The sequence below is a fragment of the Atractosteus spatula genome, chromosome 1 (genome assembly GCF_055471065.1).
Source record: "Atractosteus spatula isolate fAtrSpa1 chromosome 1, fAtrSpa1.hap1, whole genome shotgun sequence".
Lineage (NCBI taxonomy): Eukaryota > Metazoa > Chordata > Actinopteri > Semionotiformes > Lepisosteidae > Atractosteus > Atractosteus spatula.
In genome coordinates, this window is record NC_142706.1 from 54,528,752 (window position 1) to 54,555,254 (window position 26,503).

Here is a 26,503-nt window from a genome sequence, read left to right on the forward strand (position 1 = left end):
ACAGGGTTGAGTATGACGCCTATCGCACAGACTTAGAAGAGTTGAACCTGGGCCCCCGGGATTCCACTACCGTTCCAAAGATCGAGCAATCTCAGCAGCTGTTCCAGATCCACAGGGAGAAATACGAAAAGATGCGCAATGATGTTGCGGTCAAACTAAAATTCCTGGAGGAAAATAAGGTAAAGCAGGGGTTCAGTGTGCTGTAATAACCAATTGAAAATGTGTGATTCGTACACTGACATTTTCCAGTCTGGAGAAAGCTGATGTTAAAAGGGAGTTTTTTTAATTGCTTCTACTTCCATAACAGATGTAAAGGAGTCTATTCATCAAGTAGAAAAGGACTGCAGCTTCATTCAAGTAATGTTCTGCACACCGCTGCTCAAATTTAAATGGGTCTTTATAACTCTTTAGAAAAACTTGACAAAATATAAGGAGTGCACTGTATGAATTGAGTCTAGTGCTTCTTGTTTAAGCTTCCTACGAGAACAAGAAATGACACGTCGGACAGATGAGGTTAACTGTAGGATTTACCTAGAAAAAAGAAGCAGATCTTCTTTCATCTGTAATATAGCTATTGTTAATGCAAACACGAAAACGGCAAAAGCACGGACAAAGTTTTAAATGAAAATGTTAACCGGTAAGAAATGAGTAGTCAGGTTTTGTATGGGACAATACATTTTAAAGTTTCCACATAAAAAGTCTAGTATATTTTGTACGAGCCAAGTACTTACTCATGCCACATTTGATTCTTATTTTCTTTAGGCCTCTTTTAGTCACTAATAATTAAAATTTTGATATCCATTCACCTATGTTCTAATGGCATTATCCAATACAAGGTTGCGGGGGAGACGGAGCCTATTCCAGCAAGAGACAGGCACAAGGCGGGATACATTCTGGATGGGACGCCAGTCCATAGCGGGGCACACGCAGACATGCACACACTCACTCCATGCAGATACTCCCCAGGTTCAGAATTGAACCCAGTGCCCCAGCGCTGTGAAACCGCAATACTAACCACTGCTCTGCCCTCTGAATATGTAGAAAATATATAATTATATATATTAGGCAAACAGTTTGCCTCCCTGAAATGTCAAAGTGTTTTTTTATATTGGGATTTGCTGTGGTTTGATTCTCCATCTTTTCTCTGTCTCTCTCTCCAGGTTAAGGTATTACACAACCAACTTGTCCTCTTCCACAATGCTATAGCTGCCTACTATGCAGGAAACCAGCAACAGCTTGAACAGACGCTCAAACAGTTCCACATTAAGTTGAAAAGTCCTGGTGCAGACTCTCCATCCTGGCTAGAGCAGCATTAATCCCATGGGAGTAGTACAATGCCCAATGCCAGGGAGCATCCAGGAACAGTCCAAAAAAGGCATTAACATATTGATTCTGAATAATAAATATATGGTGATTTTCCCTTTTCTTTTGTAGGATTTCAAACTTTAAGACAAAAAATATTTATAAAATCAAACCTTTTTCTGTGCACTTCCATTTTTATATCTTGTGAGTTTAATCTCAGCTGAGGAGACACATATCCCATTTTTGGTTTTCTGATGACTGAAGTTTGCACTCAAATTTTTATTTCAGGAATTAGATAAATCACTTGGTGCTGATAAAGACAAATGTGTTTTTTAACTTACCACATGATGATAGATAACAGATGATAATATTCAACAGGTATTATAAAAATCTTTATCAAATATAGTACGGTGGAGTTTGTACTTTTCAGCAGATGAACTGACTTAAGTTCATATCAAAAGACAGCACAACTATCATGTTTGTGTCTCCTCTGATGAGGGTCCAACTTGCAGCTACTACTATGCTTTGTCAGAAGAGTATTTTGTTGGTTATCTCATTCTTATTCTTTTTGTGAGAAAGTACTTATAAAAACACAAAATACATTTCTTGGAATTTTTGAATGGAAGAAGGACTAGCCTTAATGTGCAACTGCGTGCCTTTTTTATACAAGTACCTTCACTTCCATTGTTAGAAAAACTAGCAGGTAATTTGCACTGCCACTGTTTTTAATCACTTTCCTTAAGGACACCCTGGACAGTGGAAGGACCAAAAAAAACAAAGACCAGCATTTACTATTATAACATTAACAATCAGTTTTCGACTTTAACGGTCTCCTGTTTTCCATATCACACTTCATGCACATTGAGACTAATTAAGATAAACTTTGTTAAATATTGTAAACCAAAATGCATTGCGTTCAAAACTGTATTTGTATTTAGGAAAGATAATATCCCTTGCCTGTGCTGCTCATGTGTGGGGTTTGTTCTGTTGTTTTTGAAGCAAAACAGTGTACAGATATGTACAAACTTCTGAAAAGTTTTTCATTTTGTCAGATTTGTGTTCCTTATGGCAGTGTATAAGCAACTTGTGTACATTTACCTAATGTTTACTAACAGAACTATATAAATATATATTTGTAATTTCCCACATTTGTGACAGATATATTTCGACACATTTACTCTTGGGCGTTTTGTTTTCTCATTCCATTACTTGCTGAGTGTATCTGTGTAATTAAGAAAAATTGCTAATTAAACGAGTTGACTGCAGCATGGGCTTCTGAATGTCGTGTAACATCTTGAAAAACAAAAAATTAAAAACCATTGTTTCTTCTAATTGTCGTGTTATGACGTGTGTTTTCTTTCAATTGGCAGTATTAATTGCTGCAGCAGTGTTCCCACCTTATAACCTGATCTTGTCAGATCTCAGGAGCTGATCAAAGCTGGGCCTGGTCAGGACTGGGTTGGACAGACTTCCATGGAAATCTAAGTGCTGCTGCAATGAGTTTTGGTAAAATAGTTGGTGGTTCTCTTCTCCGTGAATGAGGATTTCCGAACCAGTGACTTAATTTGGTGACTGAGGACACTTGAGAGGGTGGTGCTGTCCTTTGGATGATACATTAAACTGAATAAATTCAAATCTTAGTTCATAAAGACCATTTCAATTCCACCATCTATGCCATTTGGTAGTTACTAGCTAATTGATGAGATGATCTCTTTTGGTCATTCCTCGAAAGAAACCATGGTATCATCTTCAGCAACTTTATGGCTAGGTAGCTTGTTCTATATTCTCACATCCCCTAAATGAGAATACTAGTAGTGGAAATAACAAACACCTATATACTTTACTTGTTTCTTATTTAATGAAAAGGCTTTCTATTTGTTCTGGCCAGTAGCATTTTCTTCATTCCACACCTTAATATATTAATTCATGAATTAATTTATGTATATTCATTAATGTATTCATTAATTCATGAATACTTTAAGTGTTTGGTAAATAAGTGTGTTTTTCACATTTTGCATTGTAGGTGCTGAAATTAAAATGCTAAAAGAACCCTAACTAAATACACAGGAGTTTGTTTATTGGAGGAGTCCGAGTAAGACAGTACTGCAGACTCTACAGGACACCTGAATCAAAACTGGCTATCCCTCGCCTTGAGTACTTAGGTTGGCTGCATTAAGTAATCTAAATGTAAACGCTTTCATTTTGTATTGTATTCAACATTCAACAGGTAATAGAGCTGGAAGTGTGCTCATTCAGGGCAAAGGAGTAACTTACTGTTCAAGTCAAAACTAAAGTCCGTCCTAACTTTTCTAATTGGTTCATCTAAGCTTTGTGTAGCTGTTTCAACCCGAAAGTGTTCTTGGCCTTTGCTAATTGCAGTATTTCCTGGTGAAAGAAATACAGTGAAAATACAGCCTGTGTGATTCACTGTACATTTCAGCAAGAACTAGAGATACTTTTGTGTGTTATGTTTATCTTCACAAATGACAAAAGGGGGGTGTTATTCTTAATGCAAATTGTTGGTACTTTTCAGGAGTTACAGAATTAATTTCCTCTTTTCTGTGCAGTGCACACAGTTCTGTGTTCTTCACGTTTTATTTGGTTGGGTGCAATTCAGAACAGACACCTACAGAGTCCTAGGGGTGAATTTAATCTGAGATCTAAGCTTTCCGAAAATCTTAAATCAATAAAAAAAATGTATGTTGAATGAATCTTCAGAAACACTTTTAAATACTTCCATGCGTTTTAAAGGCTCTAATTCATGGCCAGCAGCCATATCACCCTGCAACTCACAACTGGCAGCCCACTGAAGCTAAGCAGGTGTGAGCCTGGTCAGTACCTGGATGGGAGATCTCCTGGGAAAAACTAAGGTTGCTGCTGGAAGAGGTGTTAGTGGGGCCAGCAGGGGGTGCTCACCCTGCGGTCTGTGTGGGTCCTAATGCCCCAGGATAGTGACGGGGACACTATAGTGTAAACAGGCGCCGTCCTTCGGATGAGACGTAAAGGTCCGAGGTCCTGACAAAGCAAAGTCATGTCAGAACGATTGTAAGTAATCTTTGATAATGCTACCAGCTACAGCGTATTGGCTTAATTATTATGAAAGGTCATAAAGTATTCATGTCAACTTTAAGATCATGGCTTTGCAGTTATGTCATCAGTACTATTGAGTCCTGACTCTCTGTGGTCATTAAAAATCCCAGGGCGTTTCTCGAAAAGAGTAGGGGTCCAAATTTCCCATTGGCCCTTACCAATCATAGCCTCCTAATAATCCCCATCTATGAATTGGCTTCATTACTCTGCTCTCCTACCCACGGATAGCTGATGCGTGGTAAGCGTTCTGGTGTACTATGGCTGCCGTCCCATCATCCAGGTGGGGCTGCACGTTGGTGGTGGTGGCGGGGAGTCCCCATTACCTGTAAAGTGCTTTGAGTGGAGTATCCAGAAAAGTGCTATATAAGTTTAATTAATTCATTTTCTTTTTTATGGGTGATGCCACAGTCATCTTTTTATTGCAGTTCAGAACCACATAGTCTGTCTTGTGCTTCAGAGATTTTTGCAAAATTTAAATTAGATTTTTATTGGATGGAAATATTTTTTAACTTAAATTTTCTCCACTTAAAGGTTGATTCAAAGACACTCCCTTCTGAAGACATTACTCTTCTGCCTTTCAATATAGAAGTGGATAAGCCCATCATTTTTGATAATGAATTGCTGATCTTTGCTAAAATACGGAGTCCTCCACAATTAAAAGAAGAGTGACTAAAAATACATTTGGGAGGCATTGAAAACACATTAGTCTTTGAGGTGCCTTTATTCTTTTGAGACGGCAGGCAGTGCTGTTTGTTCAGTGACTTCACCTGTCTGCCTCAACAGCTTTCACAAACAAAGCACTTTGTTTACTCGGCCTCTGTCCCTTGACCAAATAAGACCCCTTTGAAGCTTCTACTAATAAATAAAGCCTGTTCGGTTTCTGAGGCTACAAAAGTGTTTGAATTTTGGTGAAAAATAATATACTGTATTTTCTAAGTATTCACTGTTTGCACATTACCTTACACTAGTATGCTGCAAGCAGCTCCTTCTAGCATGATTTTTCTGATGTGTTATTTTACTGCAGCTGCTGATAATCAAGCCTGTCTTTTTAGAATGTTTGCTAAAAAAGCCGAGGGACATATTTATGAAATGTAATTATAATTTATTCTAATATTGTTACAGTTGTTGTTGTTTCTGTTATTTCCAATTATCAAAGCATAAGCTACAAAATCCTCGATATATTTGAAGACTTCACTATACATTAAATACTTATAGAGTATCTTCTTTATTCTGAAATCGATTTCACACTTCAGAATACATTTCAGCTGCTATGCACTATCATCCTGGATGGTGGACACCTGGATCTGTGCTGGTTTGACAGGAATTTTGTCTTTTCATGTTAATAAAAGAACTTGCTCAGATTTTTGTCTTCTTTGCAACCTTTGGTAAATAAATAGCAACATCATTTCTTCAAGGTACATTATAGGTAATTCAAGATACATTATAACCCATTTTTAGCCTGTTTTATGGGGGAGGACTTCCTTGTGTTCATGTGGAACGTAAATTGGTGACTATAAAAGTCACAGTCTTCATCCCTAACAGCCTCCTTTGGAGTAGCAGTAGGTCCACATTCACTGCTACTCCAAAACTCTTCAGACATGGGAGGCATGGGAAATTGTATCTTTCCCCTGCAGGGGTAATGTATTGGACTGGCTCTAGCAAAGTCATGTCAGAACGATTGTAAGTAATCTTTGATAATGCTACCAGCTACAGCGTATTGGCTTAATTATTATGAAAGGTCATAAAATATTCATGTCAACTTTAAGATCATGGCTTTGCAGTTATGTCATCAGTACTATTGAGTAAAACTACAATGTATTTGCTTGTAGTGGTTAGTGCTGAGTTACACAGGAAGGCTATCATCAGAAATATTACTAAAATCTAAATTAACAAAAATCTAGCCACACCAGAAGCACATAAAATTATTTCCAGCAGTAAATTACTTAGGCGGCACCTGTTTGTTTTTTGGAAGCTAGAAATGAAATCTGTCTTGGAATTTTAGAAACTCAGCAGTAACCCTTATTAAATCTAAAAGTGAATACTGGAACTATAATGATTCCTACTGCTCCTACAACTTACCAGCTCAGGAATTTCAGTCTAATGACTGATAGATATATACAGTAGTATTTCTGGTGTGCTTCTTAATTGGTGCATATCCTGACATCCATATACCACACTCTTCTTTGTGGTTTTCCTACAGTACAGGTCCTATGTGCTGTCAAGCCATGTTAACTTCAGAAAACATTGCACTAAGACAACTATCAGGATGGGCGGAGAACAGGGTAATTAGCACATTTAATGGGCCATTGTTTTTATTTGATCTCCTCCAGCCAACTTAAATTCGAATTCTGGACTCTTCCGCTGTAGTACAACCAGTCGATTCACATCAGGATGGACTGGTGGGTCTGATGACAGCAGCAGAGCTCTACCCACCCCTCTTCAGTATCTGTCACTCTGACCATGCTCACAGTTTCTTATTTCAAGCATTTGACTTAGTACATCTGTATTTGTTTGTAAAACCCAATATTTTCTATGCATGGTAAGTAATTAGGTATTAAGTATCTTATTTTTAAGATATGTTTCCAAATATAAATTATTATATTAAATATTTTTCATACTTTGATGTCAGTGCATAAATAGCTGCTGTGTATTTTAATGATCTGAACTTTTCAAACAGCTTAAAGTATGCACCTTATGTAGTAACAGATAAACTGGCTCAGAATGCTACAGAAGAAAGGAGTTGTATAAAATTATTTTACAATATTTCTGTCTGGGTAAAGTAGAAAACCTCAACGGTTAATACAAGCAGAGATCAGTGAATTGTAAGTCTTTTGATGTTGGTCCATTTCTATTCAAACTGCTTTCGAAGTTTCAAACTGTAGGACATCTGAAGACACTTTGGTCATAGCAGCCTATACCATAAATTGTAAAATTTCTCACAAAAGTTCCTCAGTCTATGAACAGGAATTTTAATGCTGTGCAGAATTTGTACTCCAGTGAGCAGGTTAAGACTGAGAGAAGACTTGCATGCACATCAAATGCCTCACGGGATTATTTTTAAATAAATCATGAAAGCAGAAAAGCTGGAGCTGAGAGTGTTATACAGTAATGCCACTTCAGAGAGAGAGAGATCAGTTCTTATTGTAGAGGTTAAGAGTGAAAGTGAGCTTTGGGCACTGTGTGTCTAGAAGTTGTTACTGCCATTTAATTCCAATCAGTCAACCCTCAACACACATGCCAGAGAACTGACCAGAACCTTTGACTCAATCAAGAGCAAAAGAAGTATTTACTAAGATCATTACAGTATGACTACAGTGAAGACAGTTATGTAGGAAACTTTTTTGAAGGTTGTTCTATATACAGTAAATAGAAAATAAAATTGTTTTAAACATATTCACAATGCATAATATTTAGGAACCCACAATGTTTTTGTGAACCCATAGATTGTATTTTAAAAATGAAATTTGATTTTAAAATATCAGATTTGCTGAGGCAAACACAGAACAGCAATTATCAGTAAGAATTACTGGTCTTTCCTCTATAAACCAAAATGTCCTTGATAAAAGGTAATTAAAAGTACACCAGTCCATGGAAGGGGGACAAACATGCACACACTCACAGCAAGGCCAGGTTACCCAGAAGCCTATATTTTTGGACTGTGGAAGGAAAACACACTCATTTAGAAATCCTAACACATTACTAGTGTCACAACTCACTAATTGATCTTCATCACTGTAACAACTCACTAATTGATCCTCATTATCTCACCATGCCCCTTCTTCCTCTATTTAAACCTTCACCCACACTGCACCGGTGCTTGATGTTAGAAGAACCTCCAACCGTGAGCTCACAGCCCCCTCGCATAGCTTACAGTAGTTTAATCTCCTCAAGACTTCCCGGCTTTTTGACCTCGACCTGCTCCTACTTGACCACGCGTTTGTCTCTAGTCCCTCGGATCTGTTTGCCTTGACACACAACCCGACCTCTAACCTGCATAGGGTCCTGTAACCACCTGCTCGTAACAACAAGTGCATTAATTATGAGTGTCTACAATATCCTAGACTCTATGGTAAAGAAACAAGTAATAGGTTTTTCCATGCTGAAAAGAGAAGAAAGAAAACACAATGTTTCGGGTGTGGAGCCTTCTTCGGGTGTGAGAGTCTGTTCTATTAAACTTTCTAATTTAAAAGGTCACCATATTAATGAAGCTAATGTTTAATATTGAGTATGTGTTAATGGATATACAGTAGCTTAAGTATGGATTTCTTATGTTACTGCTGCAGGCTTTTCTTGCTCACTTGCCTTTCATAACATTTTCCCGGTCAGTTTTTCCAAAGCATGATGAATGATTAGAGCAGAATCCGGAGATTCTTTTAAATTTTACAATGATTCTTGATAACGGGATCTGTCTTGCAAGAAATCGTAATTTCTACCAGTTAAGTTTCATGTGCATCACATTTTAAAACACCAGTGTCAGAGATACATTATTTTTATGCAGTGAAGGGATTCTGTATTAATTCTTACATTTGTTAGATTTAACTTGCAGAACTCAAAATCAAGCAACCTAAAAACGACCGAAGATAAGTGATTAAACACTGGAGTCTTATTCAACTAAAGATTGAACTAGGCTCAGTTTAAACCCTTTTATGGATGTGGAAGAGAACATCTGATCTCTTGCTCTTTTCTTCAAAAAGGAGATTTTTACTTACCAAGGTAAGGGATTTGCAAACATATTTTGAATTAAATTCTATAGTTTTACCTCTATATTTCTTGTGCTTCTCCACATTGTCCAGAGAAGGAAAATCCTGTGTCATCACCAACGCCCAAGTCTTTTTCATGTGCAGCTTCTTCAAACTCTCTTATGTGATGTTCTTTAAAGGAGAAGCAGAATGAACAGCACAATCAATAATGAAAATTAAACCTTACTTAAAGTTCAGGTTGCTACATACATGGCCAAAGTTAAAAAATATATACAGTACAGTGTTCAGTGTTCAGCATCTGAGAAGAGCATGACACGGTGATTAAAAAACAATTATTTAATGTACCAAATGTCTGTGCAATAAGTCCAAATGCTGATTGCAAACACCAGTGGCATGTTATGCTTCACGGATGAATTCAGTTCAAGGTAGATCAATTAAACTTTGACACTGGGAGTGCTGTGATAGGTACCGGAACACATTTATTCAGGGGAGACAATTTTAAGAGAAATACTTTATATTGTTAAATAAGCGATGAATAAGAAAAAAAAGTTCATTTGTATGTAGAAATTGAGGTTAAGACCTAAGGAATAAATCTGACTCCCATCTGCTTGTTGACTTCACAATTACATTTTTTGCCTGCATATTTTTACAAGCGATCACCACGTTTGTGTGCAATGTTTAAAACCGCCACTAGGTGGCTTAAATGCCTTGAACTAAGAGGTTAAAAACTAAGATGTTAAATGCGCTTAACTTGGTATCCAAATGTGTAAATTTTCTATGAAGAACAATGCTTTCACCATCATCTGGACTAACAACGTTCCTTTAGTAATTTTTAATTGTGCTATTACTCAATCAATAAAGCTACCAATAAGGGGTGCCGATAGCTCCACCCTTAATATACTTTTCGAAGTGCTTCCTTATTTTGCCAATTTATAGTGTGACTAAACTTGCACAGGCTTGGGTTCAATAGATTTACTGTAGAAATCGGAATACAGAACAAAAGAGCTTGAATGCAGAAACTCAGGACATATATACAATTACACCTGCACTCATCCCAGAACACCCCGAAGCGGGAAACACATTATGGCATGGCACTGGGGTGAAAGGTACCCATTTTCGCGTGCTCTGTTATCCAGTCTGGGGTCCCTGCACACGTCGCTTCTCTCGCCCTTGGGTACTGCACCCCACATTACCACAGGCACATCTTCAAAATAATAAGACTAGTGGAACCAAAAACACAGGTGTTACAAACGTACAGTAGGTCATTTAACGTCTTCAGCTTGCGTCACCTTTAAAATCTTGCACGATGTTTCTGTATAAAACTACTCTGTAAAGTCTACTAAAACCCTTTATAAAGCTGTACACATTCAGTCTGGCCTACACAGTGCTCGGTCGATAAACCGTAAACTGAGGTCATAGCGTCATGGCACTGTCTGGTAAGCCCAACCTTACATACTGTAACGCAACGGGGGCTCAGGCGGGCGCCCTTGCCGCATCAGGTCAGCCCCACACCGTCCGGGGCTCGAACCCGGGACTTCCGCGTCTCTCTGCAGCGACCCAGCCCCGTGAGCTAAAGAGAGATCTCTCTTTAGCTCACGGGGCTAGGTCGCTGCAGAGAGACGCGGAAGTCCCGGGTTCGAGCCTCAGTCGGGATGGGGCCGACCAGATGCGGCAAGGGCGCCCGCCGGAGCCCCCGTTGCGTTACATTGGTGTCAGAAGCGGGGTGGGATAGCCCTTCGCCGGGGACGGCGATTTAAGCGGGGGAGAGTGTAACGCTTACGGCCGACAGACACTGTGTAAGAGCCGGCGTACCAGAGCAGGTGACGTCACCGCCCTTCCCTATGATAGCAGGACTACAGCTACTGGGCTGGATAGAGATCTCTCTTTAGCTCACGGGGCTGGGTCGCTGCAGAGAGACGCGGAAGTCCCGGGTTCGAGCCTCAGTCGGGATGGGGCCGACCAGATGCGGCAAGGGCGCCCGCCGGAGCCCCCGTTGCGTTACAATACCATCTCTGCCTCATCAGCAAAACGTCAGATTTGAGAAATCCTGCTTTCGTATTGTGCTTTCTCTGTGGAGAAAGATTTTAATTGCCTTCCAAAAGAGTCCCCTGTGTCTCTTAACGACGAAGCGATAGTGCTGTCTTCACGGCTGGCTGCTGCTCAGCGCTGTGTGTACTGTGAGAAGAAAGCCTGCAGTCACGGTTTCAGCCCGACACTAGAGACCATTTCTTGGTTGTGCAGCTCAGTGTAAATGAAAGCTTTGCCAGACGGGCATCAACATGATCATTTTCAGCACTGCTGTTACGTACACTAGAAAAGGCCTGCCGATGAAAAGCAGCTGAAGCGTGGATTGCATTTGACTAACCTGGACTGAGTGTGTGCTCTGTAAATCAAGATGAAAATGTAGACATATCTTCCTTCAGCTGAATGAAATTCTGTCAAAAGCCTAGGTGCAGCCTGCGCACAGGAAACCCGGGGAATGCAAAGTAGAGTGTTTCTACAAATAGAAAAATGCAAAAACGTCCACTGTTATAGTTAAAGAAACACAGAATTGCTATTGTTTACCTTTTAAAATGGAAAGTCTTATAAAGAGGTTCTGTAGTCTTTTTAATATTTAAATTGACATTACAAAGGAGTATTAACAGAGTAAAAGTCCTACTGTACCTATTAACATGAGATTTGTGAGGTACATTACATAGTTAAAGCTTTGAAAGATTTTTAAATTCATAGTTTGATTAATAGTGCCCTAATTATTCTGTGGGGTGATACCCATTATGTGTTTGATATGAAGCTGTGGTCCAATAAACGTAAAATTATTTTTAATTGAAGAATGTACGATATGGGATTTTTTTTATCAAGTTTTAAATGGAGTAAACTGTCGACTACATGTTTATGCATAAAATAAATGCTGGACAGCTCCAATGCGAATTAGTACTATACAGTAGGTACATCACGATTAAACTGGCCTGTCTAGCCGAGCACAATAAGACATATTATTCACGAACCGAGGCGTCGTGTTGGAGGTAAATTATGAACAATCCCCGGATAGTAAATAAAGACACTGTATTAGAGGTGGCTTGTCGCTGTCTCTTTAAAGAGTAACCTCTGAACACTGCGCACTAGGAAAGCAGGCGCTGGCGCTGGCGCTGTCGCTGTCGCTGCTGGGTGGGGACAGCACTCTTGCCACCTGAACCAATCATTTCCAGAGTCTGCGCAGGCGTGGATGCTGCTTGCCTGCTGCTGGTTTTCCAGAATCCCTACAGGTTTGAAGGAGCCGCAGCGATCGGGAGTTTACCAGCTGCTGACGGAGCCTAAGGATTGTACTCCAACACTGAAGTGGGCTGAATTCACCTTGCTTTACCTCGAAGAAAAACATCCAAATTGGGGATATCTATTATTTTCGTTTGCCCTAATCTCTTTAATGGTATGTTGCTCCTTTAACATCAAATATTATATGTAGACATGTACTGTGCAGTGAACACGGGCAATGCAGACGAGCAAGGCTGTAGTTCATGTGACATCATCTGGGTCATCGGACCTGCTGTGCTCGACTGATGTTAGGTATTCCGAGGTTTCCGGACCAGCGTGTCCTGTCATTGCTGAAGTGCAGGTCAATGCGGTATACTGAATGTAACGTCAACCGCACCTTGTACACTTATGGTTCTGTGGTAAACTGGTGTAATTTCATTTTACATTGACAAATACTATAGAAGAAAACAAGACACCGAAAAAGGTAAGATCTCAGGTTAATTTAACCTTTTTGGGAAAGGTTAAATTAACCTGAGATCCATATGAATGATATCTTTAAGGTACTGTGAATTAATTTCTTTGTAATAACCCCTGAAGTTCAAATCAGATTTTATTATGGATTGGTTAGGATTATGACCTTATTTCAATTGTTAAGTATTTTCTTACATTATCTCCTAGAGATAGAGCGTAGGTGCTTTATTCGCTGTGTTTTATACTCGACTACCGTACAATTAGTGAGGTTTTCATTTTTTTTCATAGTGGTATGAAGAACAATAACTTTAAAAGGTGTCTGCTGTCACCTTAATTGAACATAAAATATTTACTCTTAAGTTTGCCGCTTGTGTTTTTGAATGCAAGTGTGAGTATCTGTAGAAATGGATAACTGGATTGTATCAATTCAGGGCTATGGTGTAACCGGTGGTTTTCGCTTTGTTGGTGTTCGTCAGTGGCGTCTTATTTAATAGTATGCTTTCCTGTATGTTACCGATTTCATTTTACTCCTGATAGTACTCATGTTCTTTTCTCACAAGCGCCGTTGGTGCAGCTGTGCACCTCGGTTCCTCAGTTAAACGCTTTTAAGTGATGTTCTTGTCTTATAACTCATTGGTTAGCAAAGAAACGCGAGTTACTGGAGAAATTGTATCGCAGTGTTAAAGTAGGCACCCCCTCCCTTCTTTCGGACTGTGGAGACAAGTAATTACAAGCTCTTATTCAAACCGAATTTGCTTTTGTGATCCGGCATCGCAACCTGTGGCGTCTCCGGGAGTCCGGACCCGTTGCAGCATTGGCATAGAAACGGCTGCCAGGCGGTGAAGGCGTCGCTTCACATTTGTTTGCAAAAAGTAAAATTAAGGATTAAAACTGATAACACGTTTTAATTTTATCGCAGCGAAGGGCGGCTTAAAGGCTATCCCTTAAAATCTTAAAGCAAGGACCTGCTCGAGTGTGTGCGTGACTAAGCATGCAGTGCCACCATCCAGCAGGTATTCGCACTACAGTTTCAGAGGGGCTGGCTAGGAGTAGTCCTTGATGGGCATAAAAAGAATAGCAGGTCCCCCCTTCCCGCAATCTAGAAACCGTAATGTTGGTATAAGTATTTATTGGAATCAGTTTATTAGTTTAACGCTAGGTAAAAGTAACAGAATTGAGAAAGCTTGTTTCTGGAGACCGCCACTCTAAAGACAGAAATTTGCCTCACTTTTTCGCGGATTTATTCTTTTGCCTTGAGGAAAAAAAAAACTGAGAGAAAAACTATGCAGAGAAGGTCTCAAAATTCGTTTCAGGAACATTAAAAAATAATTGGGAAACAAACTATGTATATATATTTAATCTCAACTCAAGGTACCACACCGTACACGATTAAAAAAGCACACCCATATTATAGTGCTCGATATTACGGATTAAATTTGCTGTGTTTTGAAACTAACCCAATTAAAATGGGATACGGTGGAGTTATTTGGGTATTTTGTTTCAGCAACCATTAAAAAAGAGCTGGGACTACAGTACCAGCAAAAATCAAAACGTCAGTTTAGGGCAACAGGTGGTAGCGGCCCAAATTCGAACACTGGTTGAAATTTATTTAGAAATGTTTTGAAGTGGATTACCACGGATTTTACTACGTGACTGCACTATTAACAAGTACGGTGGCCGAAAAAAGCCCCCTGGCATCTCTGTTGTTTCCATAGTTTTTAGGATGGCTTAATGAATGGAATGAGCATCATAATAACGACTGCGTTAACAAATTTAATACGGTGCTCCCAAAACGTCCATTTTCTTTACAATTATGTTGCTGACTGTCCCAATTTTCAAAATATTTGATATATAACACTTAAAACATATAATTGAGTTTACACATTTTTCTAAAAAAAAAACTCACGATGTTTTAATTGTGTCACAAGATTATGCGTCTTTTGTGTGTGTGCAAAGCCAAACTGGTTGTTTTCTGCTCTGTATTTCCTATGTCTTCATATCAAGCAGGACCCCTCTGACCTACTCGTGAAGCTGATGCTTTTTATCCCTGTGTGCCCTGGCTTGTTCTGGTTGCTGAAAGCAGCGCTTCCTGTGCCTGGTTATGCTATTTCACTTGCTACAAGGAATTGTAAGCCATGCATTCAAGTGTCAGGAACAAAGCTCAGTGAAAAGTTGTTTTCAGGTCAGGTCAGAGGGGAGGGTGGTCTCTTCATTACCATGGAAACTCAAACTAACAGAAAAAATGCAGAATTTCAGACACCATCTTTAGCAATTAGACATACTTGATGGATTACGTGTGAAAGGACTGAAAAAAAACCCTAAAGATTGTCTGAAAAGAAAATATGGGAAGTCATCCATAACTTGACTTTATTGACTTTACTCCAAAAATGTTAACGTTAAATGTTAAAGAAATCACAATGTTGTTGCAAGTCAGAGAAACTTTCCCTAAATTTCCACTTCCATTTCTCTTTACTGTCAGAAATCGTCCAAGGTCTGAGCATATTTGATCTGTTGAGGTTTAATTCAAAATTCTCTCCCTGAATTAAAATATGAATGTAAAGCTGACAGTATTTTTAAGTGGATAAAGAAAAGTGTCACATACTATAGGTCTGAATACGATATTGGGATAAAAGCATTATGTACTGTATTTTTGTGGTGGAAAAAATGTTATCTGTATAAAGTATCTGTGTACACACTCCTTTAGGGCAGAAAAACACCAAGAACTGTTAGTACTCACTCAGGACGATGAAATATAATAATCATAAATCTCAGTGTAAATCTTGTATTTTCATAAAACAAGCTAAACAAGCTTTGGTTTCTGCTTTGAACCTGAACAACACTCTTTACAATAAAATTGCTCTTGAGGGCAGGTAGAAATGACCTTTGTAGTTCTGAGACCCAGCATTGAAAAAATATGGAAGCTCAGAGTATGTTATTACATACAGTACACATGAAACTGACATACCTTTGTTGACATATAATGGCATTATTTTTGGCAAACTCTTTATGTCTTATCAGATAACTGTTGTCATAGAGTATATATACAGTAGCATGAGCATATAAGTGTGATGACTTGTGTACATGTTTCTCCCTGAAACAGATGGAGCTCTGAATGCTTGGTTTCACATGGATAGAAACATTAGGTGTTAGAATAGAGGTTGATGTGTCATAGAGTTTCCCTCAGCAAGCTAGGTGAAAAAAGACTACTTCTGGTTACATAAGCAAACTTTAATATTTGAGGATCTAATGATATACAGCACGTCTCTGAATGTATGACAAAGGTTAGAGCATTTTAAAATATAAAAGATAATAGACCAGCCTTAGAGGCAGCAGGATACAGTACATGACCACTGATAGGAGAGCATTCATCTGCTATTTAAAAGTCAACGAAGGGCAATAAATAAGACTTTGTTCTTCCTAAACAGTTTCTGTTTAACATAAATATATCTTGATTTATGTCATTCATGCTTCTTCTAGCTTTTGGTTTTCCTCAAGGTCATCCTAATTCGAGTAAGTGCAGGGAAGACGGATTGGGTGGTTGCTTTTTCTGTGTGTGGGCCTCTTTGCCATTCCGAATAAATATTGCACATCTCAACTGCTTCTCCACTTACCACCTGTTATTCACTATGGAAACTCCAGTAACACTCTGCCATCATCTCCCCTAGAAGCAGCTCAAACATTAAAGAATGGGCTAACATATTTGTCTGTTCTCCAATAAAGTGACATTTTAAGACTTTGCCTATTAGTTTTGTCTGTTGACACTGTTATGTGGAATTCAGAATTGAGTATCTGTGAATTAATAGCGTTTAAGGGTAATTAATCAGACCCTTAGAATTTCAAATGTTTTTTAACCTAATTATGTACAATAAAGAATGAGGAAATTAATCATTATGTTTGTAATATTTGTAATGTAATCCCTTTCCTCCCAAAGGATTTGAAAGCACTTCACATGCAGGGGAACTTGCTTCATCCACTTTTTCAGGGCAGCACCCACTTTGGTAATGCATAGTAGCCAGTCTGCGCTAACAGCCTCACTGCATAGCAGATCATGGGACTAGTGAGAATCAGAATCTATTTTATTGTCCACATACAGTACAGTAGAAGATCCATAAACAGCATGTTATGTTTTTAACCATCCATCCGTTCATTCATTCATCCATCCATCCATCAGAAAGTCGCTTATTCCTGGTTTAAGGATTGTTCCAGCCCAGAGACTATCCTGGTTGCATAGGGCACAAGGCAGGACTACACCTGGATGAAATGCCAGTTCATTCTAGTGCACACACCCTCACAAAAACACAGAGGGAAAATTTAGAGACACAAATTAGCCTAGACAGCATCCAAAGAAAATACACACAAGTATAGAAAGATCATGCATACTCCGCACAGAGTGTGCCACAGGCTGGAACCAGCATGCTCTTGGGAAAAGGTGTACCCAGGAGGCCAAGTTACATTGTCTACTTTAACTTGTACATCTTGTTAGTAAGATACAGAAGGGTCTGCGGGAGTTCTTTTGAATGTCGGCTCCTTTTTCACTCTGCCATTTTATTTGTTTTTTCTTTTTTGTCTGGATTGGTACTGCAGCGAAGGTGGAATCTGACCACTTACTGTTCTTTTATGACCTAAATCGATCTATCTCTGTCTGCAATCAAAGCAAATAGTTTAACAACAGATATTGGAAAGTTTTACAGTGACATAAAATGCTTCATTTTGTTCTTTTAGCACTTCCGGAAATACAGTGATAAAATTTCTTTGAGGTCCCATAGCACAAATCTAGAAATCCTCAGATCTAATAAAAGATGAACTGGAAAACCATACTGCTGGTAAAGAAGGGTTCATAATTCTGTCTTTTGTGCTGATGGTTGCAGAGGGGCTAAAGTGTAGAACAGACTGTTCTCCTAACTCAGTCTTTTACTAATGTCAATAGATTATTTCAAAAGCATTCATGGTCTCTGTTGTCACACATCAAAGCAAAGGAACAAGATGTGTAAAAAAGTTATTTTTGTGATACTTTGTTTTCAGAATTATATAACTGAACAATGTGCTTTTTAGAAATTGCTGTCTGTTATTTAGGTTCTAGATTAATTCTAATATTAATAATAAAATTATAAATAGAAAAATCATTAGACATTTTTCCCCCAGTGTATTTCATTTAGACAGAAGAAATCTGTATTTACAGTTCCCCTCTGTATAAGTTCGATGACCAAAGACCTCCAGTTAAAAAAACAGTGACCATACAAGGATGCAATCAAAACGTAGGAGTATTAAGACAATAGCATAACTCCTTACATAATGTGAAGAAAAAAATGTGGAACTATACTTGAAACCAATTATTCTTGTATACTTGTTGGCTCAATGGCATCTGACTGGGTAATTGAAAATAGCTAGAGAAAAATTGAAAGTGATTTTTTTCCACCCTTGTTGGCAATATTTTACTATTTTGTTTTTAAAAAGCACCTGGATCAGCAAAAACAGTCTTGGCTGTGTTCTGTAACAGGTGCACGGAGCTGCAAACCTGTGGCTGAAAAGTAGGGTGTTTTGGAATATACGTAGAATACTGAGAACATCCTCATGAGATTACATAACCTGTAAGCAAGGAAGTGGATTCGTTGTCAAGGTGCTGTATTGCCTCAGAAGTCCTACACAATATGGCTGAGCTGTGACACTCATGTTCTCAAGGTACTGAACATCCAGATTCTCAGCAGGCTTCCTCTTACAGAGCCTCTCTGTTAATGGTCCCTCTCTCGGCAGGAGAATGTCGGAGTGCAGGGATGCCTAGGACACCCGGAAGGGATTTTGCTTTTTGTTGTGCTGTTGATCTTATTCAAATAGGCTGGGAGCAAATTCCAAAGAACCCTGCTGTGCTCTTGAAGTTTGACGTATTAAGACTCATTTGTGCAGGCTCAAACCACCCCTGTGTTTCACTTGGGTATTAAAAACAAACTGCTTTTCTATTAGGAATCAGCAAGGCCGCTGGCCCCACACAGTGTATCGCTGAAAGTTTTAGTGTTCTTTCTGTCTTCAGCTGATCTGGGACACCAAAAAAGGGTATCTTGTGATCAGTGCAACATTCATTTGCTTCGTTGTGTGAACAAGGTAAAAGCTGCAGGCTTCTGTAATTTGCAAAGAATGGTTAAACCTGCAATCATCTAGCAAACTTGAAATATTCTTTAATTCTTTAAAATATATCCTTTAACGGAGTCTACCACACATTTATACCCCTTCCAGAAGGACCAACAGCACGTCAACATGAGATACAATGTCAGAAATAACCATATTTATTGCTTTATTAACTATTGCGTGCAGATATCTGTTTCTCAATCTCTTACTTTCATTTATGTTTGTATCTTCACTGAGGTAGAAATAACAGTTCTTTGATTTTCATAAACTGAAAATGTTGTAACTTGGCATTCAAAAACCTCCTGAAATAAAAAAATAGTAATTTAATTTAAATAGTAATTTTTCCTTTAAGTGATCTTGAAACATGTTTTCTAACAAGAAAAGATAAAAGATGCTCTTGAGATTACCTAATCCCTCAGACCCCAGTTTCTTCAAGGCTTTTGATGTAAAGCAAAGTTTTCAGCTAGAAGAAGGATTTGATTGAGTAAGAAAAGTCCTTACTTCAAAGATTTAAAGAAGAAGTTCTAGAGACAGACAGGATTAAGAAATGAAAAGCAGTTGTCGTGGGATAATAGCCAATGAAAAGTATGAGATTAAATTTAAGAAGGATTGTGAGGAATTGTGTTTTAAGAAGAAGTAAGTGTAAAACAGAATAAAAGCTCATTTTAAAAACATTGTGGGGAAAAATTAAAAAAGTCCAAATAATCAGTGAATCTGTGCTCAATTTTAAAATGCTCTCACCTAATGATTTTTCTAAAAGTAACAAATCCTATTCATAAGAGTTGATTTGAGTCCTAACCTAATAACATCCACAAAAAGCATTTGGTCCTATACTGTACGTATTTTCAATTTCAAATTAAACTTAATGTACTATAAAGTCAATCAGCTGCTGCTAATTGAGTTTATTGTTTTATAAAAGAAAATTAATATTTTAATAATCTATAAAATATATGTTTTTTTTATCATTTGTTTGCCCATGGTCCCTATCTTCTCTATGAGAAGATTTCATGTTTATTTAGTTTGGGCCCAGCTATCCTGCACATCAGTCTGTCTGACAAAACCAGCAGGCATGTGCCTGTGCCACACTCCAGTTGCAGCCTGGGAAATGGGGTTTGATTGTCAGCTCAGGCTGAATCCTGCTGTCACCCCCCTCCAGCACAAGGCACTGATTCACCTGCTGCTGCCCATCGCAAGTCAGCACGCACTTTCTTTTCGTTTCATTCCTCAGGAAATTCTTGTCAACATGCTGATGTGCTCTTCAAGTGTCAAAACAGGAAAGTGTTAAAAGTAACCTGAAGAAAAATGGGGTCAGTAGGAAGTGGGATGACGGATCCAGCTATAATTGTGTAGAGTGTCTCTGTTGGTTATTAAAGGAATGAAACTACATGGGAATCCCAAGACAGCCTGAACAAAATTCAGCTCATTTTTCAAATCAGAAGAAAACTCACTGAAATGCCCTTATAATTGAGGAACTGTCCCTGTCTTTTTAGTGATTTTTAGTCCTTTAACCCTTTACTTTTTTCCTCACTTCCAATGTATGTGTAAAACTGATTGTAAATAAATACCGTTCCTCCTTTTTCTGAAGCATTCTGACAATACTTCTACCATCCTGGAAAAATGTATCAACTCCATCTACAGTATGTATGCTTGAACCTACAGGAATTTTGGTTATTTTGTTGTGAATGGACCTGCTCTATTACAGTATATATCAATCACAATTTTGTAAAGAAAACTGCCCCTACATCCTGCATCAGTGCTGATTATTATCAAAACATTAGAATCATTCTACAAAGTTCTCATTTAGTATAGTTTTGTCGATAACTCAGTGAATGTTGCCGTTGCTGACTTTTCAGGAAGGCAATACGTGTCACGAAGCGTAGTACTGGACCCTGTGCAGACGGTATATTCCGGAATTGAGGGGAGTAGGACGACGGGGAGGAGACGACGAGGATCAGGAGGGGTTGACAGACAGGGGGGCGTGACGATGGTGAACTGGTGCTCGGGGGGCGTAGCCAGGGCGAACAAGTCCAAGGAGTCCAGGGGCGGAAATTCGGGGCGAAGTCCAAAAGTCCAGCTGTTTTCAGAATGTGAAGTTTTATCTTTTTCTTAGAAAGAGCTGACTCGCATGATATCCTGCCATTGTTTCAGAGAGTGGTGTGCAATAAATGTGCATAGAGATGTATTTTAACTTGGCAATAACTTGGTGAAAAATGCCAATATGATGTTACTGAAAGCCATTATACAGACATACAGTACCTATATATGAACCTCTGGGCTGAAGTTCACAAGTGTAGTTAAAATCACACAACAAAGCCTCAGGTACAATTTTGGATACAAAATTGTACAAAAATACAAGGTTGGATATTGACCAGATTATCTTCTGTAAACCTTGCTCCATGCTGAGCTGCTCAGTAATAATTAGCCATGCATTCAAATACAAGTTTCCCAGTGTTTATAAATTCAATATGACTCCATTCTAACCTGTCTCTAAACGTCATCCCTTAGTCTAAAAGTGCAGCAAAGTCTTAATAAGCAAGCTGAGAACACAATGGATGGAATTTTGATTGGTGACTTTGTTCTCAGAAACACTAGTATAGGAGAGTATGGTTAAAAGCAAGACTGAGTGCAGGAACTAAAGGCAAGTAAAAAAAAAAGTTAAATCACAGGAGTCAGTCTGGCTCTAGCAGTTAAGAGCTCATGAATATCAAAATGAAAGGAAAAAAAAACAATTTGGCCCTCTGAAATGACTGCACTACTCTAGAATATGTGTTTTCTATCAGTAACCTTGTACTATACATAATCTGTGGATTACCTAATTTATAAACCTCATAGTGTTGCCCTTTCACCAAATATTTGTATGCATCACATGTATAGTGAAAAAAGTGTACTTTAAGTTAAATGCTGTTGCCCTTAAGCAATTCTATTTTAAGAGTTTCACCTTTAAATTAAGCTTACAATGTTATTGGGAAGAAAATAAAAACAAGACAAGCTTCATTAAAAAATAAATATTGAACCAGACTGGTTGAAGTATTTCACTGCTGTGCTGTGGTGACTGGTCGACAGTAGATCAAACTGACTTTGAACCATCTTGTTTAGGAAATTAATTCTGTTCTCTCTGTCTTCATTGTGATTCAGTGTGTTTATCCCATGCTAGCTGCTGTGAGGGTGTTATTTTAGGCAGTTCAGTACTGTTTGCTAACAAAATATGAGAATTGAACAGGGATGTCCCCTAATAAAATTTGTTTACAACACTGTCAGTAACATTCATAAATCCATTGTCTGTTCTTCCTATTGCTGCTAACTATTTCATTGCCAGCAGCAGGCTGTCAGTGATTGGTAGTTATTTTTATTTCGCTTTATTCTTGCCCCTACTTTATGTCTTTGTATTTACCCTTAAACACGTTTTTCCCCCTCAAAAGGATCTGCAATTTTCATGAGAGCACGTGGAGTAACTTGAACCATATAAAATATATTATGCATGACTGTGAAAACTTTTATGTTCTAGTAATAAGAGCACTTTGTATGAAACCGGAGCTATTCAGTTTCTCCACAGGACCTTTATTGAAAAAAGCACTTTCCTTTTCAGGTTTTACTTGCTCAAGGGTTATTTTTTGAGCAGTTTTGAAAGGTACGGTGTGTATTTTGTGTATTGAAAATGGACTGAAAGTAATGTTCTTTGTACCATTGTACAAGACGTGGTAAAGAGAAAATTGACTGGAGTGGAGAGTGAGGAAAACTTGAACTATACAAAGTGTTCTCTCCAAGTATTGGAAGAGCAAAGTCAAAACATTTATTATAATTTTTTTGCCAAATAATTAGTATTTGTAATTATGAGAAAAATATGAATAATAAATACAGTGTAGTAAATATTTTATTTTTGGTAATCCCATTGGAACATATTATAACAAATCCATACTTTTTGTTCAAAACAGTGATTTCAAATAGCCATACAATACATATTGGAACACATACGCTAAGTAAAGGTAAAGGTGAAGGTCAGTATTTAGTTGCTTATCCCCCTGACATCATAAAAGCATGGAGTCTTTAACCTGTGTAGCCACCATACTCTTTGTATAATCATTTTAGCTGCTTTGCTGCAACCACGTTAATTTCTTGTCTTACCAAATTAGTTTTGAATTCTGTTTTATTTTATTCAGCATGTACAATTCATGTTCGATTGGATTTACATCTGGTGATTGGTTTGGGCAGTCTTGTACAGGGTGCATTCTGACTTGCGCCTGTTGCTTGCCAGAATTGGCTCCAGCTCTCCCGCGACCCTGAATTACATGAAGCTCTTAGAAAACGGGTGAATGAATGGTGGCATAGGCAGCTTGTTTGAGTCATTGTCATGCTGCATGATGTAGCATCTCCCAATAAGTATTAAGCTACCCAGCCATGTTGTTAAAACCATGTTGTTACTCTTGTTTCTTTCAAGAAACAGCTGGATGAGATCAACAGCTACTGAAATGGGTAGAATGGCCTCCTCTCATCTGTAACCTTTCTTATGTTCTTTTAAGAAGAATCATAAGCAGGAAGTTTTTTTAATGAACTTCAGAATTCATTTTCCTGTTGCTAAATCATCAGTAAAGATGAGAGAGTCAAACACAGAGGTGACATGAATAGCCAGTCCATGATATTTCCTCCAGCAGGCTTCACAGATTAGTGTTCTTTTAGAATAATTTTTACTTTTAGAATTTATATCACTGTTTGTGTTCCATCCTCCCATTTTAGATGAGCTTACGTTTTGGGACAAATGAACTTGAAGTAAATTAAATTAATACAACTTAATTGTACTTAACAAAAAAATAAAAATAACTTAGTGATTAGTTGCAAATCCTTTGCACGCAATAAATGCATCAAGTCTGTGACCTACAGTACTGACATCACTAAACTCTTATTTTGGTTGTTTGAGCTGCTTTGTCAAGCCTTTGCTGCAGCCATTGTCAGTTTTCAGTTGCTGTTTGTTTTGGGGGGTTTCTGACTTCAGTCTCCTTTTCAGCAAGTAAAATACTTGATCAATTGGAATTAAATCAGGAGAATGACTTGGTCAGTCTAGGATTTTCCACTTTTTTCTCCTTGGGTCATTGTCTTCCTGAATGATGAAGCGCCAGCCAGTTTCTTGTACATAGGCAGACAAGATATTTCTGTACACTTCACCTGAAATATGGGGATTAAACACAAAACAAGTAAATGGCAAAACATATAAGCATAGAAATACCCAGAAATAAAAGGTGAGGTCCTGCACTTATGCCTCATAATCACATTTTCATCTCAAATCCAGATTGCTTGAGTTTACAGCAAAAATAGGAATTTCGACTTCACTGTCCTGATACCTATGGTGGGCACTGTATAGTACATGCATTGCTTCTAGTGCTTCCAGAACACATAAAAGAAACAATACAGTAAATGTTCTGTCCAAACTTAAATTTTCTTATGACCTTTGAGGTGTTATAACCTAAAATACATAACTGTCTTGTAGCTCCTTGTGGACTGTAGATGGGCTCATGATTATTGTAGAACTCTCTCTAAAGCCACCTTTGTCAGCTACCACTGGTGAGTGCTGCAGCTTTATTTTAGTACTTTGAAAGAACTGGATTGTATTCCAATGATTTCATAGAAAAATGTGTCCAGTATTATATGCGATATATTGGTCCAAAATGTACCGAAAATAAAACCCCTTTCAGTTTCGGCAAACAAATATACAGTACCATCTATAATGAAGTTACTAAGACCTCTCAAAGTTTCTGTATGACCTTTTTTTAAGCATGGTCAAAAGCAATAGTAATGCGTTTCAATATTTGTTTTTTTATCTGTGAATTCTGTAGATGCAAATTGCCTGCTTATACTGCACACTAAGTACATGTGCATTAAATGTGAGTTTTTATAGAATGAAGAGAATCAATTTGCATCTACAAATCTTAGATACAAATTAGCAGAGCTCTTCCTCGTGTTTCTGAGAGTTCAGTTGCATCAGGGAATGACTGACGTTGTTTGCTCACGATCACCATGCAGGACATGTCTTTTGCTCGATCCATGAACCTGAAGCAAGTGTGTCTGATTAGAATATGCTGCCTGAAACATCCAGATTCTGGAACCCAGAACATTATAGGGACGCTATGTCTGTTATGTTCAGTGTGTTACTGAAACAGAGACCACTGTTTAAACAAGACATTAGTGTAAAGGTTAATTCCATGCTGAAAAGGAGGAAGAATGAACACAGCATTTTGGTTGCTTCTTCGGGTGTAGTGATCTCATTTTAGTGAGGGCTTCTTAGTTACACACCTTTCAAATACTGTAAGGTTTAAAGAAATAATAAAAATACGTTGTTCACAATAGTGGTTACCTGTTTTCAAACCATTTTGAAATAAGATAAAGAGCTCACTTCATGCATTTTCATTATCATTCTCATCAACATTAACCTTGTTGTGGAATGGTTTAGTGACAACTTATTGGAGATGCAGAATGAGAATGAGAAACTGATCGTAAAAAAATATAAATATAAAATAAAAAAATCAAAGACTTTACAGAAGTATATTGTGAGGATTATTATTTTTAATTGTACTAAGGTGCAAGGTGCAGGAGTACGTCCATCCTGGGGAAATGTAAATTACCCCTCAATTCAACCCTTATAAGGAAAACTGAATATAAGAGACTTCAAACCACAGACATATTGTATATCATAATAAAGGTGTGAGAACAGTCAAAATCCTATCATGCATGACTGTAGCAAGTGAGCAAATATACCCTTATGGCCTATACATTGACAGGTTTGGGATTTATTGTGCAAATTGTCAGCATCTGTAGGTTTTGTTCTGTTCAATACAGCTTTCAAGTTGCTTTTGGGAAACTCAGTGTATTGAACCATTCTGCCGAAAAGATTTATCACTTGTGACCTTAATCACACACATCATTGTGATCTTAATTCTTTAATTAATTGGTCCTTTCTGCATACTAGAAGATATGTCAATGGTTCGGATTAATTTACAGATCTTTAATTGGAAAAACACCTTTCTGTTTTAAGAATTTATTGCAGTTCTCTACACTTTGTATCAGCCTGACCTCACAAGAGCAGCTACTGATTTTAGAAACTACACTAGTTACAAACAGGCTTTATTGCTAAAAAGTGACTGGAACAATTTGAAGAGTGAGCTGAAACTATCCTCCTTCATCTCCATTTTTTATTTCTTATTTTTAAAACTGTTGTAAGCATCTCGTCCAGGTTGTAAATAACAATTTGTTCTCAGCAAGCTTGTCAGGTTAAAACCTTTATTGAGTGGATATTATTATATCCTGCATCAGGGTCCGAGTTTTTTTAACATACCTTTGTTAACCATCTGCTCTCTGAAGAGATAGGTCTTGCTTTTTGCCTTTGAATCTGGTTTCGGGCTCTGAAGGAAAAGTCTTCCGGAAGATGAAAAGATTTCATTATCAGCTCTGATTGTCAGCCTGTTTAGCTCAGTCATCTTTTTGTCATGCAACCCTGAAACAATAGGTGACTGTTACAGTACAGCACAGATCACTTTTGCAGACAGCTGAAACAATACTGCAAGGCTGTAGGATTTTCAAAATCT

At 38.0% G+C, this 26,503-nt stretch overlaps 2 protein-coding genes across 5 annotated transcripts in view; both read left to right on the forward strand.

Annotated features, from left to right (window-relative positions):
* arfip1 (ARF interacting protein 1) overlaps positions 1-2,634 on the forward strand; it is a 52,425-nt gene extending 49,791 nt beyond the window's left edge. For all 4 annotated transcript variants that reach the window (XM_088911090.1, XM_088911074.1, XM_088911083.1 and 1 more), the window contains 2 exons: positions 5-179; positions 1,161-2,634. In XM_088911090.1, the coding sequence (XP_088767216.1) occupies positions 5-179; positions 1,161-1,316 (331 nt within the window). In that variant the 3' untranslated portion in view covers positions 1,317-2,634. The remainder of the gene's footprint in view (positions 1-4; positions 180-1,160) is intronic.
* A 9,751-nt stretch (positions 2,635-12,385) lies between these two features.
* fhdc1 (FH2 domain containing 1) overlaps positions 12,386-26,503 on the forward strand; it is a 48,854-nt gene continuing 34,736 nt past the window's right edge. Inside the window, exon 1 of the mRNA XM_088923662.1 lies at positions 12,386-12,516. The gene's annotated coding sequence lies outside the window, so the exon portion shown is untranslated. The remainder of the gene's footprint in view (positions 12,517-26,503) is intronic.